The sequence below is a fragment of the Oryzias melastigma genome, linkage group LG10, assembly GCF_002922805.2.
Source record: "Oryzias melastigma strain HK-1 linkage group LG10, ASM292280v2, whole genome shotgun sequence".
In the NCBI taxonomy this organism is placed as follows: Eukaryota; Metazoa; Chordata; class Actinopteri; order Beloniformes; family Adrianichthyidae; genus Oryzias; species Oryzias melastigma.
Window position 1 is genome coordinate 10,851,018 of NC_050521.1, and position 14,272 is coordinate 10,865,289.

The 14,272-nt window shown below is 38.2% G+C and overlaps 1 protein-coding gene across 1 annotated transcript in view; it reads right to left on the bottom strand.

Annotated features, from left to right (window-relative positions):
- Positions 1-1,188: 1,188 nt before the first annotated feature.
- Positions 1,189-14,272, bottom strand: part of tex11 (testis expressed 11) — a gene marked incomplete in the record, with an annotated part of 22,218 nt that continues 9,134 nt past the window's right edge. Inside the window, 20 exon segments of the mRNA XM_024284080.2 lie at positions 1,189-1,655; positions 1,838-2,005; positions 2,557-2,677; positions 2,760-2,868; positions 2,972-3,121; positions 3,191-3,263; positions 3,481-3,594; positions 4,642-4,712; positions 4,802-4,876; positions 4,982-5,016; positions 5,092-5,142; positions 5,955-6,040; positions 6,397-6,521; positions 6,640-6,742; positions 10,346-10,483; positions 10,564-10,649; positions 10,758-10,909; positions 11,035-11,113; positions 11,294-11,375; positions 11,455-11,550. Of these exon segments, the coding sequence (XP_024139848.1) occupies positions 1,593-1,655; positions 1,838-2,005; positions 2,557-2,677; positions 2,760-2,868; positions 2,972-3,121; positions 3,191-3,263; positions 3,481-3,594; positions 4,642-4,712; positions 4,802-4,876; positions 4,982-5,016; positions 5,092-5,142; positions 5,955-6,040; positions 6,397-6,521; positions 6,640-6,742; positions 10,346-10,483; positions 10,564-10,649; positions 10,758-10,909; positions 11,035-11,113; positions 11,294-11,375; positions 11,455-11,550 (1,977 nt within the window).

Sequence of the window (14,272 nt, forward strand, 5' to 3'; positions counted from 1 at the left end):
TGCTGTACAAGATCCTGTGAACATTCTTGCTTTTGTCAGCTTTTTGAAGAGTGCAAAAGCATCCTTTTACTCCCCCTGCTTCACAGAAAGCCAGACCCAGCAAGAAGTGTTGACCTAGACCTGTGGGTCCCTTGCTCCTCCCCACTTACAGAGCACCTGTGCTTGCAGGCATTTTTCCAAACCGGTGTGCCCACCAGCCAGGCACCACTGCTAAACCAGCTGTCATTACCTGTGTCAAAACCAGAGATCAGGGAATAACTGACGGGAACAGAGCCATTTATAAACTGTTTGCAGACTGTTTCAAAGGGTGTGGTAGCTGTACAATGTAAATAAGCCCCCAGCAGATCCTCCTCACCTGTGCTTCATGCATGTGTGAATCAAACTGGGACAAACATGTTTTATAGACAACAAAATGTCAGGTAAGTAAAGATTGAGCTACTCTTGAGATATAATTTCCATACAAATGTGCTGTAATGTTGGTTTTTCTCTACAAATGCCTATTGGAAAACTTAACTAGTCTGAAGGGAATCCCCTTCCCTGATGTAGGGCCTGTCTACATGTGAAATCTTGTGGAACATGTCTGGGTGTATAGATTTAAAATGATTTATCTATTGTAAAATAAAGTGAAGGCAGAAACCTACAAATCGTCATGAAAACCAGGAGGGGAGAGTCAATCATTAGAAGATTAGAGTTGGTCCTCTAGTGTTCAAATCCAGCTGACTGTTAACATGTTAGTGGTAGTCATACCTCAGTCAGCCATGTCAAACCCAAAGAACTTGATCTCATTTACTATTTCCATTCAAGTCATGCGAACAAGATGGAACCTGAATGGCGCTGTGTGAGTGTGTGTGTAACTGATGAGGGTAGTTCTGCTGAGAGAAATTACTACATATACACTTAATATTTTTTTTTTGGGGGGGGGTCAGAGATCTTGTTTGTACATTCTGGGTGATGATTCGGTCACATTCTAGCACACCTGTGCAGTAAGTGCTTGCTAACATGAACCCTTTGATTGTACAGTAGTCTCCTTCCTGTCACTGCAGGTGGTACAGCCTATCAGGACACTCGGCCTCATGGTCTTCCCTGTCCTAGTCATGAGGGTCCACACAGTCCTGCCGATTTTGTTTTGAAGTTTATTTCAGGACTTGAAAAGAGTTTATTTGTTTGGAAATAAAATATGTGACTCAGTTATCATTCTGATGTGTTTTATTTTTCTTCTCTGAAGGCCTTTGGATTTGAAGAGAAGTGACTTTCTAAAGGGATTTGTTTACATTTTATCTTCAATTCACAAGAGTGCAAACAAATGGATAACAGTTGAACTACAGACTGCTAAAACATGTGATCAAATCACCACAACAGCCGAACTACAAATGACTAAAACATGTGATCAAATCACTACAACAGCAGAACTACAAATGACTAAAACATGTGATCAAATCACCACAACAGCCGAACTACAAATGACTAAAACGTGATCAAATCACAACAATCGAACCATAAATTACTAGAACATGTGATCAAATCACTCCAACAGTCTAACTGCAGCAAACAGAAAATAGAAGATGGAAAGAGATGACCTGCTTGTCTGTGCTTCAATGACGGTTTCTCTTTGCTGCGTCCAGTCTCTCCAGGATTTCACTGTAGCGACTAGATATCTGTGGACATATAACAAACCACTGAAACTTAATGGAGCAAAAAATAAAACTACAAAACTTTTTAAATATATTTATCTTAAAACAAGTTTTGGTAGCCTTTGCTTCATCAACATTGGTGCACAATAAACTGAATTTTATTTTAAACAACTGTAAATATGTGGTAAACTCCCACTGTTTCCCACCATTTTCTCGTAGCTCTCTCGCTGGGATCGCAGATAGCGGACGAATCTCATTGCAAGGCCAAACCACTTTTCAGCTTCGGTGTATTGAGTCAGATTATACAGCAGTAGTCCTGTGTTCCAGGCATGAGTCAGCAGCCATACAGTCTCCATCTCTGCAAAGTCATCCGGCTGCAGAGAAGAGCAGGAAGATGTTTCAAAAGGCTGTTAAATAGAGGCCACCTGGACAACTCACTCAGAAAAGTGGTTTATAGCATTCTAAACTAACAAGAACCAAGAAAATCATCCTGCAATCCAGCTCATTTGCATGTTTACCTTTACCAATGACATAGAATAGAAAACAAGCCATCTGATTTAAGTTATTTTTTAACCTTGACACTTTGATCCAAAGACTTGAATGGCTTCCAAGTACGAAGCCACTCTAGAAGAGGAAATATGTGCTGTTTCTAAAGCAGCAGGATGCCTCAATAATTCCAGGCCTCTTTCAGAGCTGCAGCTCACTGGATGTGTGATGATTTGTGCAGCGCATTAACATTCAAATTGGCAGGAAGGGGTGGTGAATGAAGCATCTGCTAATTGAAGTGCAGCTGAAAAACCCATTGATAAAAAAGGATGCTTCTAGAACAGGCAGGGAGTGGAGGAGAGGGGGTTAATTATATAGCAGGGTCCAGTTCTGCTGGAGGGAGTTGAGGGATGTCGGCTTGTGACTGGTGCTGACTCACTGCGGCTGTGATGATGGACAGGTCCTCCTGGAAGTAGTCCCACACCTCCTCCAGGTCTTGGGGTCCCACCTCTGACACGCCACTTGGGAGGGACAGCTTGATCAGAGTGTGGACAATCTTGCTGAGATGGAAATCAAAATCAGAGACCGTTTGATTCCAGTAACAAACAGAAGTGAAGTGATAAAGGAGCGGTGTAAAGATGCCTGCAGTGATCCAGGTCCATCTGTGGTTGCTTCTTATGCAGCGACAGTGAGACCCTCAGGGCCTTCTTACACAGCACAGGGAAGTGGGCTGGGGGCTCCATCGCCAGTGCTTTATTGGGTTAAAAATAACAGTTAATTTAGTAAATATTTGCAGGCAGTAAAATGTTTATGTTGCAATCTCAGATAACAAGATACGGTTAGTTTTATCGAACCTGCCATGGACTCCAAAACTTTGGTTTCAACAGTTTCAAGCTCCAGGACAGACTCCAGTATGGTCTCCACCTTTGGGTCGTTCAGCTTAGCCCGAGTTTCAAACTCATACAGTAGCAGTAGAGACTCGGTTGGGTCGTTTGGAAAGCTTCCTGAAAGAAAATAAAATCTTCACTTTATTAACACTGCTCGTGTCCTGATACTGTAACATCTTCATGTACCTGATGCTTTCAGGGTTTTCCAAACCTCCCAGCAGGTCTGAATGTACTCCAAAGCCTGGGTGAGCTCCTCTGTCTGTGAACCAAACATCCATACACCAACATTCTGGAGGCACTGTCGCCACCTAGTGTTGCATTTGTCTTCAAAAGCAGGGGGATTAAAATATAACACCTACGCCTGCACCAATGTTGTTAGTCACCTCTCTTCTCTCCTCTCCATCGGTCTTGGTAAATTTCCATCTGTGTGGCTAGTGAATGTGATAAATGTAGGAAATGGGAGGTGGGTGACGCACCTGTGCAGAGTGGGGAGACTTCCCGAAGAGCGACAAAGAGATGTCCACAGCCATTAGCAGGCAAGTCCTCTGGCCCATGAGCAAGGTGCGGTCAGGGGGGCACAGCTGGGAGAGCTGTGAGGTCACGCAAAGAGCATCAATAATTAATGCAAATGCTTTAAAGGGAAAACAATTCAACAGAGGGGAAAAAGACTTCAAATCCATAACTGCTATAAAAACAAAGGATTCAAAATTTCCAAATAAATTGTAGAGTTTAGGTTACTAGTATTCTGCAATGTACCTTAATTTACACTAAAAAGAATTACATTTAAATTTATTGTCATTTTTTGCCATAAATTATGTAATTATGGACATTTCTGCTGTTAATTGACATCTGTTTAAGATGCACACAATATTTGTGACTTTCACAACTATTATCTTTGTATATGTTCATTAAAAATATTTAAATGAATGTATACATTTAAATATTTAACATGTTTAAGTCTGTTTAAGGCTAATGACAGTGTTTGCATGAAAGCACCTTGTATATATTTAATATAGTCTCAAATCAACTCCACTTTTCATTTTTACAGCTTCTACACCTAATCAAAACTGATTTTATCCATTGCTTAGGATTTTCCTGTATGTTAAAACTCTAAAATCTTATCTGTTTTCAAAAGCCAGATTTTTTTAAAATGGACTGTTAAACTGATTGATATTTTCAGAAATAATTTTAATCCTACCAGAACCATATAACCCCAATTAATTTTTTTCCCTCACAAGACTTGGGTTTGCTATCATGTGCCACTGTCACCAGATTATTATGGGTGGACAAGCCTGTAATACTAATCCCTGACCACACCCCCTCTGTGAGGATGGGGTACCCAGAAATGATGATCCCAGGTGAGTGACAATATGTCTGTGAGGCCCCTAATGTCAGAGGTAAGTGTCACGCCGAGGTTATCTGCAGGGCAGCAATCAAAATATTTAAAGATATATTACAATTTGATTCAACTCGACGGACAAATGACAAGTATTGTGAAGTAATGTGAAGGACAAAAAAAACAAAAGATCTCTTTAAACATAACAAACTGTTTTTATATCAAACATGAGCCAGGCTGTTTGTAAAACAAGAGGTGAACGTTTGTAAAGTTTTCATTTGAAAGATAACTTCTGACTTGCCTGGTAGGAGAGAACATAGAAGTCTCTCATTCTGTCTGGTTTGCTCTCACATTGCAAGGCCAAGTTCCAAGCTACAACGACAACAAAAAGCACAGCAGTGGTGGACATGATTTAGTTTGGCTACATTCAATTTTAGATTTAAGTTGTAGGAAAATAGTACCTGTCTTATGAAACCAGTTAGCTTGATCTGTGCGCTGCTCCACAGTCAAGGACTGGCATGAAGCTGCCTGCAGAGCTGCAGTGAAATAATACGTAAATCCTAAAAATGAGTGTTGTGCTTCACATCTCCAAGTTCAGCTAAAAACATGCATCAAAACACATCAGCAGTAACAGTACTCACCCATTTTTAAATATGACAGCAGCACATCCAGATGACTGTTGGGATTGAGAATGATAAATATCAAATAAAAGAAAAGAAAAAAAAACCCACAGATTATCTTTTTACTACACCTCAAGTCCTTTGTTGTTTTGTTTGTAGAGAGCACAAGTCGAACCAAACACCTGTAAAAAAATATGAATGAAGCCAGAGCTGACCTCGTTTCTCTCACCTACTAACTGATTTACACACAGACACAATTCTGCTGAGGAAAGAACAGAATCTAGGTAAGTGGATCACGGAGATAAACTGGGGAACAGGTCCACTGCTTCTCCATTAATGGTCACCTTCAAAAATGTATTTGCACAAATGTAACTTCCTTTCTTTATTTATTTTGTTTGTTTTACTTTTAAGAAAATAACATGTTGTACTGAATGAAATCAGTGTAATAACCTTTAAAGACCCATACCAATCATTTGATATATAATAAATGTGTTTCCAGTGGTCTTTTATTTATGATTATGCCACCTTTATCCAAAAATAATAAAAGCCAGATGTGAGCTCAGACGAGAAAAACAAAAATATTATTTGATCTATTTGAGGATGAATCAGAATGGAGTGGAGCGGTGAACTTGTGGCCCACCGATTATAGTTTCAAGATGACAACTACGATTGTTTTCTAACTGCCTTTATAGTCAGATTCACAAAGATTTGTGAAAACAAAAGAAATACAATTTTGAGATTAATGTTATTTATATACAGTATGTCCTTCACCATGAGAAAAAAAATGCTACGATAACATATAAAAACAGAATTTGCATTGGAGTGGGTCTTTAATTATATTAAAAATAAAGTATGGGATGTACAATATTAATTTCATATAAAAACGTGTTTTGTTTACATTGATTTCCAGGTCAGTAATATCTTCATACCCTGTGAGGCACAACATTAGAACTTTGACATGATGTTTTGAAGTTGCACTGCTGTTGGTACAGACCTCAGAGCAGTCAGAATCAGAGCTTCCTCTTTGGTGTTTTCACACAAAACCTCCAGCGCTTTGATGGCAGTTTCCTGCTGTCCATTCTGCCAGAGGGAACAAACATTCTCATCTTCCTTGCACATGTTCTTCACAAGCACAGACAGATGTGCAACCGTGTTTTCTGACAGGTGTGCAGGAAGAAGAAAACAATCATGTTTTGTTTCTGTTCAGTAAGGGGCTTTGATGGCTTAAAGGAGACCGTCCTTGAAATGCAACATGATCTAAGTGACAAGGACAAGATGTCTCACCATCTTCCCACTCGCCAACACTTGCATTTGTGCTAATTTCACTGTGACCAAGCTGCAAGTAGCACTTACGATGCACCATATCATCATCAAAATACTACTAGTGTGGGAAATGCGCTCCTTTTGAAAAAGTGATGTTCGGTGATGGGGTCTACCTCCAGAGCATTCTGAGCAGCCAGACTGAAGAGGTAAGAAGCTGCAGTCTCGGTTGCCAGCAGTCTGTCCTTGCTGAATACTGCTTTCTTGGACAGCAATGACATCACACTCAAGGCTTCAGCAGCTGATGCAGATGCAGCGACACAGACATTGTTGAAAATGCAGCAGCAGTGAAACTGGAACATTGATGTCCATCCAGAACTCCATTGAACATGCATTGCACCAGTCATTTGTGAGCATACCTTTCTCTGCATCGCTCTCTTGCACATAAATCTTGTAAACAATGAACTGAGTGAAGATGCTGTGAGGGTCACATCTTTCTGCCTCTTTAGCTGCTTCTTTAGCCTAAAAAAACAAGTTTCAATGAAGAGATTGACATCAGTTGAATCATCCCAATTGTAGATTGACTTTAGGCTCAACAGACTTTCAGCAAAGACCATATAACCCTCGCATGCAGAGAACAGGAGGAGTCAGATTATTATCCATCTCCAAACCCACAAAATTCATCAAACTAGTTGCCCACACATCCTTGAGAGGGCAAAAAGCTGATTCAGTGTTTGATGGCAAAATGAAACTACTGTTTTACTTCTCAGAAAATTGACGGAAATCCATTTTTTGCAGGTGGAGAACAGAAAAATCATCCACTGGAGGTAAACGCCACCCTTTTTTCAAAAGGTACTAGTCTGCAAGCAATAGAAAGTTCAATTGTATTGCTTATTTATAAAACCAATAAAAAACTCTTGGATCATGGCATACAGCTTTTTTTTTTTAAAAAAAAAAGAGATACATGTTAATTGAGTAGTTTATTATGGAGAGGAAATAGTATCAACCCGATTTGTGCGTGTGTAATTCTTGATTTGTAACTCATACATTTTATGCATAAATACTAGAATTATTACATTAAGAAAAATACAAAATACAATTTACACATGCACAACTTTAAATAAAACAGCTTGAAACTAACTACACACACAAATTACGCAATAATTGTTTGTTATACACACACAAAACCACATTAACACACAATTCTGATGTGAAACTCTTTTTATGTCTCCAAGATTCGTCCATAAGTGATGTGTTTAAATGCTGCTAGAATTCTGGGTCATCAGAATTTTCAAGTTCGGCGATAGCAGTGTGAGGCCCTTCTAAATAAACACCCACAGGGCGTAGAAAGTTGATCACCCCACCGGCCCACTCTGATCTGCTGCTGTTGACAAGCTCCACTTCTGCACACCCAGGGAGTGGATTCTTCGACTGGCTGTTTGTGCCAGAGAGCCAGGCGTAGAGCTGAACGACTCAGCGCTCCCTCGTGGTGGAATCCCCTCCAATTTTACAGCAGGAGCAGACAGCACCAACGTCTGCAGAGCTGCAGAGAAGGCTCCACTGCCCAGGGACCCACGCCACATCCAAAATCTCCTCTGAGGGGGCGTGGCTTTTGGAGCTAGATCTGAGAAACCCATCCGCTAATCTCCCGTCTGATTATCAATGCTCCTTGTCTCACTAGCGTAAATCCTCATCACTGCTACATAAAAATGTCAAGCAATATCAGTAATGTCTAGCTGTATCATTTTGAGCCGGGTGTCAGCTCAGACGAGGAAGTGAAGTGCTTCGTTGACCAAACTTACTACAAAAGACTGCCGTCAAATGAGCCGCCGTTCGTATGTCCGTAGTCACATCAAGAGGGTCCGTGGAGATTTTCCTGTGTTCTCAGCTACCATAAGTATCGTATGAAACTCACACAAATAATTCAGTGACGGCTGATTTGACCACGGAAATGTGAACGGTAGGGGTGTTGCGGATCACGGATTATCCGTGGTCCGTACGGATCAGAAGCCACGGTTCGGGACACGGTTCGGACACGTGTGTACCGCGGACCACTCCGACCCCCACCCCCAGCGAGCGCACACACCTTGGGCTCTCATAATTTTAATCATTGTCCGTTCACATCAATGAAATTCTGTCAAATTCCTGTAAATCCTCTTTGTTTTGACCAGCGCTGAAGTAACAGCTTCACGGTTATTTCTTAAAGTCTGTTCCTGAATCTCCCGCTGCGTGTGGGCGGAGCTTTCAGCGCTTTTCCTGCATAGAGAATTTGGTGTCGGCCGCCACCAGCTCCTGGAAAAGGGGGGATGTGGCTGATTCTAGGAGCCCAGACTGAGAGAGAGTCCACGGAGACCCGAATGATGACAAAATGATACAACAGAAAAAATAATTTCAGTAAACCAATAACCAATATATAATCGCAAATATTTTGATTTTAATGTCAAGGTAACAATAATTATATATTTTGTTTTGGAAACATCGTCTGTGGACCCCCCTTCCTCTTAATTGAAAATGGTTCGGTCCGACTGGACTATTCTTCCACAGCTGTTTGTTACCGTCAGACCCACAGAGTTTAAGGGAGAGAAGACACGCTTTAAAATCAGGAGTTTAAACACCTGATTTAGAGGAGAACCTCCGTGAAAAAAGAAAAAAGGAGACAGTCTGTCTATTGCCGCGCGGAAAGGAGAGAGTGCTCGTAAACGGACAAGGGGGCGGGGCCATGAATTTGAGGGTTTCTTCTGAAGCTTTTGTATGGAGCTTCAAACTAGAATAATTTGTTGTTTTATTGTGTATCAAAATTAGGCTTGTTAGTTACATTTCTGTTTTATAATGAGGTGATCTATAGTAAAATATGTAAATTGAAAGAATGTTCAATAAAGTTACATAATAATAATAATAAAATAAACTTGTTAAGGTATACAAATCTGAAGTCCCCACGAGACACCACCACCTTATTTTAAGCCAGGAAAAACCCTGCAGCTTCCGTCACAAACTTTACTCAACTTGACGCGGATGGATAGATATCAGGTTTATTTAATGTTAAGACCTGAATAAAAGCATCAGTACACGTTTCAATTTCTGGATTCAAAGAATACATCCGTAATGGACATGATTTTATGGCAAGCCAAAAAGATCACCAGGAAAAGCGGGTGCAACAGTGCCACGTTTTACAGATAATTATTATTATTTTAAATATTTAAATGTCCCCATTTGGCGAGTGGGATCAGAACATTTGTATTTCAAGTGAACACCAGATAGATTTGGTATTTTCAAAACTATTTTTAAGCATTCTTTTCTCTGTTTTTGTAGATTTGTATGTATTCAGAAACTACAAGTTTTAGCATTTTGCTTGTGTTCAAACTTTAAAGATTTTTTGTTTTAATAAATAGGCCTCAGTGAGCAAAAGTTTTGAACTTTTGTGTAAGGGAAGTACTTTATATTCATTTTGAATATATGATTTGAAACGTTTCCAAAAATTAATTTAGCTTTCATGTTGTTGTTGTTGTTGTTGTTGTTGTTGGTGGTGTTTTTTTTGTTTTTTTTTTTTTTAACTTTTTACTGATCCGAAAAGTGATCCGAACCGTGACCCTAAAACCGTGACACGATCCGAACCGTGAGTTTTGTGATCCGCAACACCCCTAGTGAACGGCAACTCATTTGACCGCAGTCAATGGGAAGATACCATCTTCTCTTCTGTAGCACCTGAACTAGACACGCTAGCTTAGGTTAATGTTCTCTACTGCCCTGGTTCAAATCCCTTTCTATGCGTGTGGACTCTCTCCGGCTTCCTCCCACGGTCAAAGAACATACTTCATAGTTTAATTGGCAAGTCTAAATTGCCTCTAGATGTGAGTACTGAGTGTGTGGCCCTAAGAAACACAGGCGACCTGTTCAAGATGTACCCTGCCTTTACCCAATGGTAGTTGGGTTTGCTCCAGCAACCCCGTGACCCTGAAAGGGATTCATAAGGTTTTGAAGATGGATGCATGGTATATTAGCCAACAGAAGTTAAAAATATACAGTACATCCTAGCCATTAGGTAAACGCCATTTGAAGCTGGACAAATGACACCTCAGGATGAGAGGTTTGTTTCAGAAATTTTATGCTGTGGCCTGAAAATCTCACCTTTTCCAACTGCTTTAATTTTAGAAAGCAAGTTGCTCTGTTCCTCTGCAGTTTGGATAAGTTTGAGTCTATCTGACCTGCCTTAAAGAAGCTGAGAGAGTAGTCAAGCCACTGGAGAGCCTCAGAATAATTTTTAACCTGCAAAAATCAAAATGATTTAATTAATTTTCTTCTGAGGTCAGTAACTGTGAAAAAGATAACCAGGTTACTTGACAAACCTCAACGTGTTTGGATGCCTGATCCCACAGCATGACATGCAAACTTTTGAGGGCCTCTGGTGCCAGCTGTTTACCAGCATAGTGTCCTGGTCCGAAATGAAAATCATCACAAAAAAGCTGCATGGTTAAGAAAGCATTGCCTGGATTACTACTCAAAAAAGGCTGTGTGAAACGTTAGGGGAGAAGTGAAGTACCTGTAATGACATCTTTTATCTTCTGTCTGCCCTGCTGCACCATGCCTCTTTGCAGCAGCAGCTCAATGTGCAAGACAAGAGCAGTTCCCAGGTTAGGAGAGGACTCGAAGTGCTGACACACAGTTTCCAAATACTCAAATGCCAGCACTTCTCTAGAATAATCACAAAAGATGCATTTTCAGAGGTGCATAGTAAATGCCTGACTCTTCATCCATTTAAGATGCATTATTATTTCCATCAAGCAAATAAACTAAGCCGTTTTTTTTTCCTTCCTTACCTGTCTTTAGACATGAGCAGTCTCACTGTTTCCAAACACACATCAAGAGAAACTTTCAATTCCAGGATCTCATTAAGACCTGAAAAAACAGGTTTGTGGTGCAACTTTACTTGTCTGTTTGTCACCCAAAGATTCAAATGACACACTTTAGGGAAACATCCAATCTGAGTCTTAAAAGCTGCATGACTGCTGATATTAGACCCATTATGCCATTTTTATTTTTCAGCACATCACTGACAGCAGTTTGATTATGACTGACCTGCTCTAACAGAGCTGTCTGGGGCTCTGCATCTGAGGAGAATTCTGATCTTCAGGAAAAGTCCAAGTGGGGTCACATATTCCTGCCAAAGAACACCGGAGGAGAATCACTCTTCATCCTTTTATAATAAATATGTGATGTAATAATGTCCCATATCCTACCTTGTTTGCTAAACTGACAGCATTTAGAGCCTTCTCCTGAAATTTCTCACAGTCCCACTCAAAGTAGCATGTGGCGAGCAGCCGCAAAATTTTGGCCTGTTGTGAGTGACATTGAAAATATTTGAGTTTTTTATCTCTTGTTTTCAAAGGTTAGCATTCCGGACTCTATTTATTGTCTTAGAGCTACGGTGGCCCTGAAGTGCAAATCACATTAACAAATAACTTGACGCAAAAACATTTAGATATCACAACAACATTTTAAAACGCGGAACAAAAAGTATAAGACAACATTATATTTTAGAAACAAAAAATAAAAAACAACAAAAAAAAACTTTTCAGAAAGGAAAATGAACTCAAGCATTTTAAAAGTCACAAGAACAAATAAAAAAGAGAAACAAATAATGAATAAAAGAAAAATTAAAAAATAAAACTTTTCAGAAAAGAAAATGAAAAATTTCAAAGATCAAAACAATTGAACAAAAGCTAAACGAAATTACAATTAAAAAAATATTTGAAAAAAAAATAAAACAAAAAACTTTTTTTTCAAATCCGAAACCAAAATGAAATGTTGAAAAATGAAAACCAAAAAACATAAAACTTTTCAGAAAAGAAAATGAGAAATTTCAAAGATCAAAACAATTAAACAAAAGCTAGACGAAATTACAAAAAAAAATAAAAAAAAATGAATGAGAAACCAAAATGAAATTTTGAAAAATGAAAACCAAAAACTTACCGGAAGAGGTAGGTACTTTGGGATTTAGACGGACATCGCTGATTGGATGATGACGTTTACTTGCCTTTTCAACCGGAAGTTATTGGTCATGCAGCTCTTCAAATAAAAACATGAACATTGCTGGCGACCCAAACTCTGCTGCTGCTATCAGTGAATATTTTTATTCAGGACATGCTTATGATGTCATACTGGATCTACTCCGAACTAATCACCAAACCTTTATTAGTATGCGGACATTGAAAACGCATTTAAAAAATGCCGGACTGTTTAGAAGAAGTAACTACTCTCCACTTCATGAGATGATTCGTGCTATTTTGACCGAACTACGGGGACCGGGGCAATTGTTAGTTCGGTAAAGTTAGAAAGATATTCACACATTCGCACTTCCGGGCTCAATAGCTCTTCAGAAAAACGTTCAAATATGACAGCAAGTATCTCAATCATCTTGTGTCAACACAGAGAGTCGCCTACACAACTATTTCGAAAGAAAAAATATTGTTTTTATCCGTTTAATAAAAAGTGTTCTCTTCAGGCTGCAGATGGAGAGACGGCAGCGACACGGCTGCTAAGGGACCGTCTACAAAGTGCAAGCTTCCAGAGAAGGCTATTCTGTAAAAGGCAATAACCTCTCAGAAACAAATAAATATCGACTTTGTGTGAACTACTGATAGAGATTCGTCACCATATTTGTGCTACAATAAAGATTTTGAAAATATATATATTATTATTTTTATTTTAACAATTTTAATAGATATCAAGCATGAAAAATATGCTCAATAGCTCTAGGAATATTAGGGTTAGAGTCACCAAACTTTTTGTACTGACTAACAATAAGTTCATTGTTCTACTAGAACAAAGATTTTTGCAGAAATTTCCTTTTTTCCTTTTTTTTCCATTTTTTTTGTATGAAAATATGGATCATATTTGGTCTAAAATGCTTAATGGTTCTGAAGATATTAAAGCTAGAAACACCAAACCTTCTGTACTGACTAATGATGAGCTCATTGTTCTACTACAACAAAGATTATTGCAGAAATTTACTTTTTTGATTTTCTTTTGAATTTTTTACATGATTTTCAATCATATTTGGTCTAAAATGCTTAATAGCTCTGAAGATATTAAGGTTGGAGTCACAAAACTTTTAGTACTGACTAATGATGAGCTCATTGTTCTACTAGAACAAATATTTTTACAGAAATTTACTTTTTTGATTTTTTAAAGATTTGTTTTGTATCATATTTGGTCTAAAATGCTTATTAACTGAAGATTTTGAAGTCAAAGTCACAAAACTGTCTGTACTTACTAATCTTAAACTTACTGTTCTACTACACAACAATTATGGCTGAAATTTACTTTCCTTTTTTTATTACATAAATATGGATCATACTTGTTCTAAAATTGTTAAGAAATTTCTAAGGATTTTAAAACATAAGACTTTTGATTAAATGTTATTTGTAAGTTTTGTTCAAGACACATTAATTCTAACTGACCGATACCACTTGTTATTTTTGAAAACATAATACTACAGTTTCCAAACCTACTTTAACTAACGTTTTTCATGCCAGCCTAACTACAGTCAAAATATTTTTTAAGTCACCATCTGTATTTTATTTTCTGCCATAATCTTTGTTGTAGTAGAACAATGAGCTCCTCATTAATCAGTACAGAACGTTTGGTGACTTTAACTTTAATATCTTCAGAACTATTAAGCATTTTAGACTAAATATGATCCATACTCGTGCAAAAAAATCTGACAAATTAATAAAATAAATCTTTGCCATGATCTTTGTTGTAGTTGACCCGTAAACTCATCATTAGTCAGTACAGAAAGTTTGGTGACTCTAACCCTAATATTCCTAGAGCTATTGAGCATATTTTTCATGCTTGATATCTATTAAAATTGTTAAAATCAAAATAATAAAATATAAAATCTTTATTGTTTTCATTTTTCAACATTTCATTTTTCATCATTTCAAGTTTTTTGTTTTATTTTTTTTTTCAAATATTTTTTTAATTGTAATTTCGTTTAGCTTTTGTTCAATTGTTTTGATCTTTGACATTTTTCATTTTCCTTTCTGAAAAGAT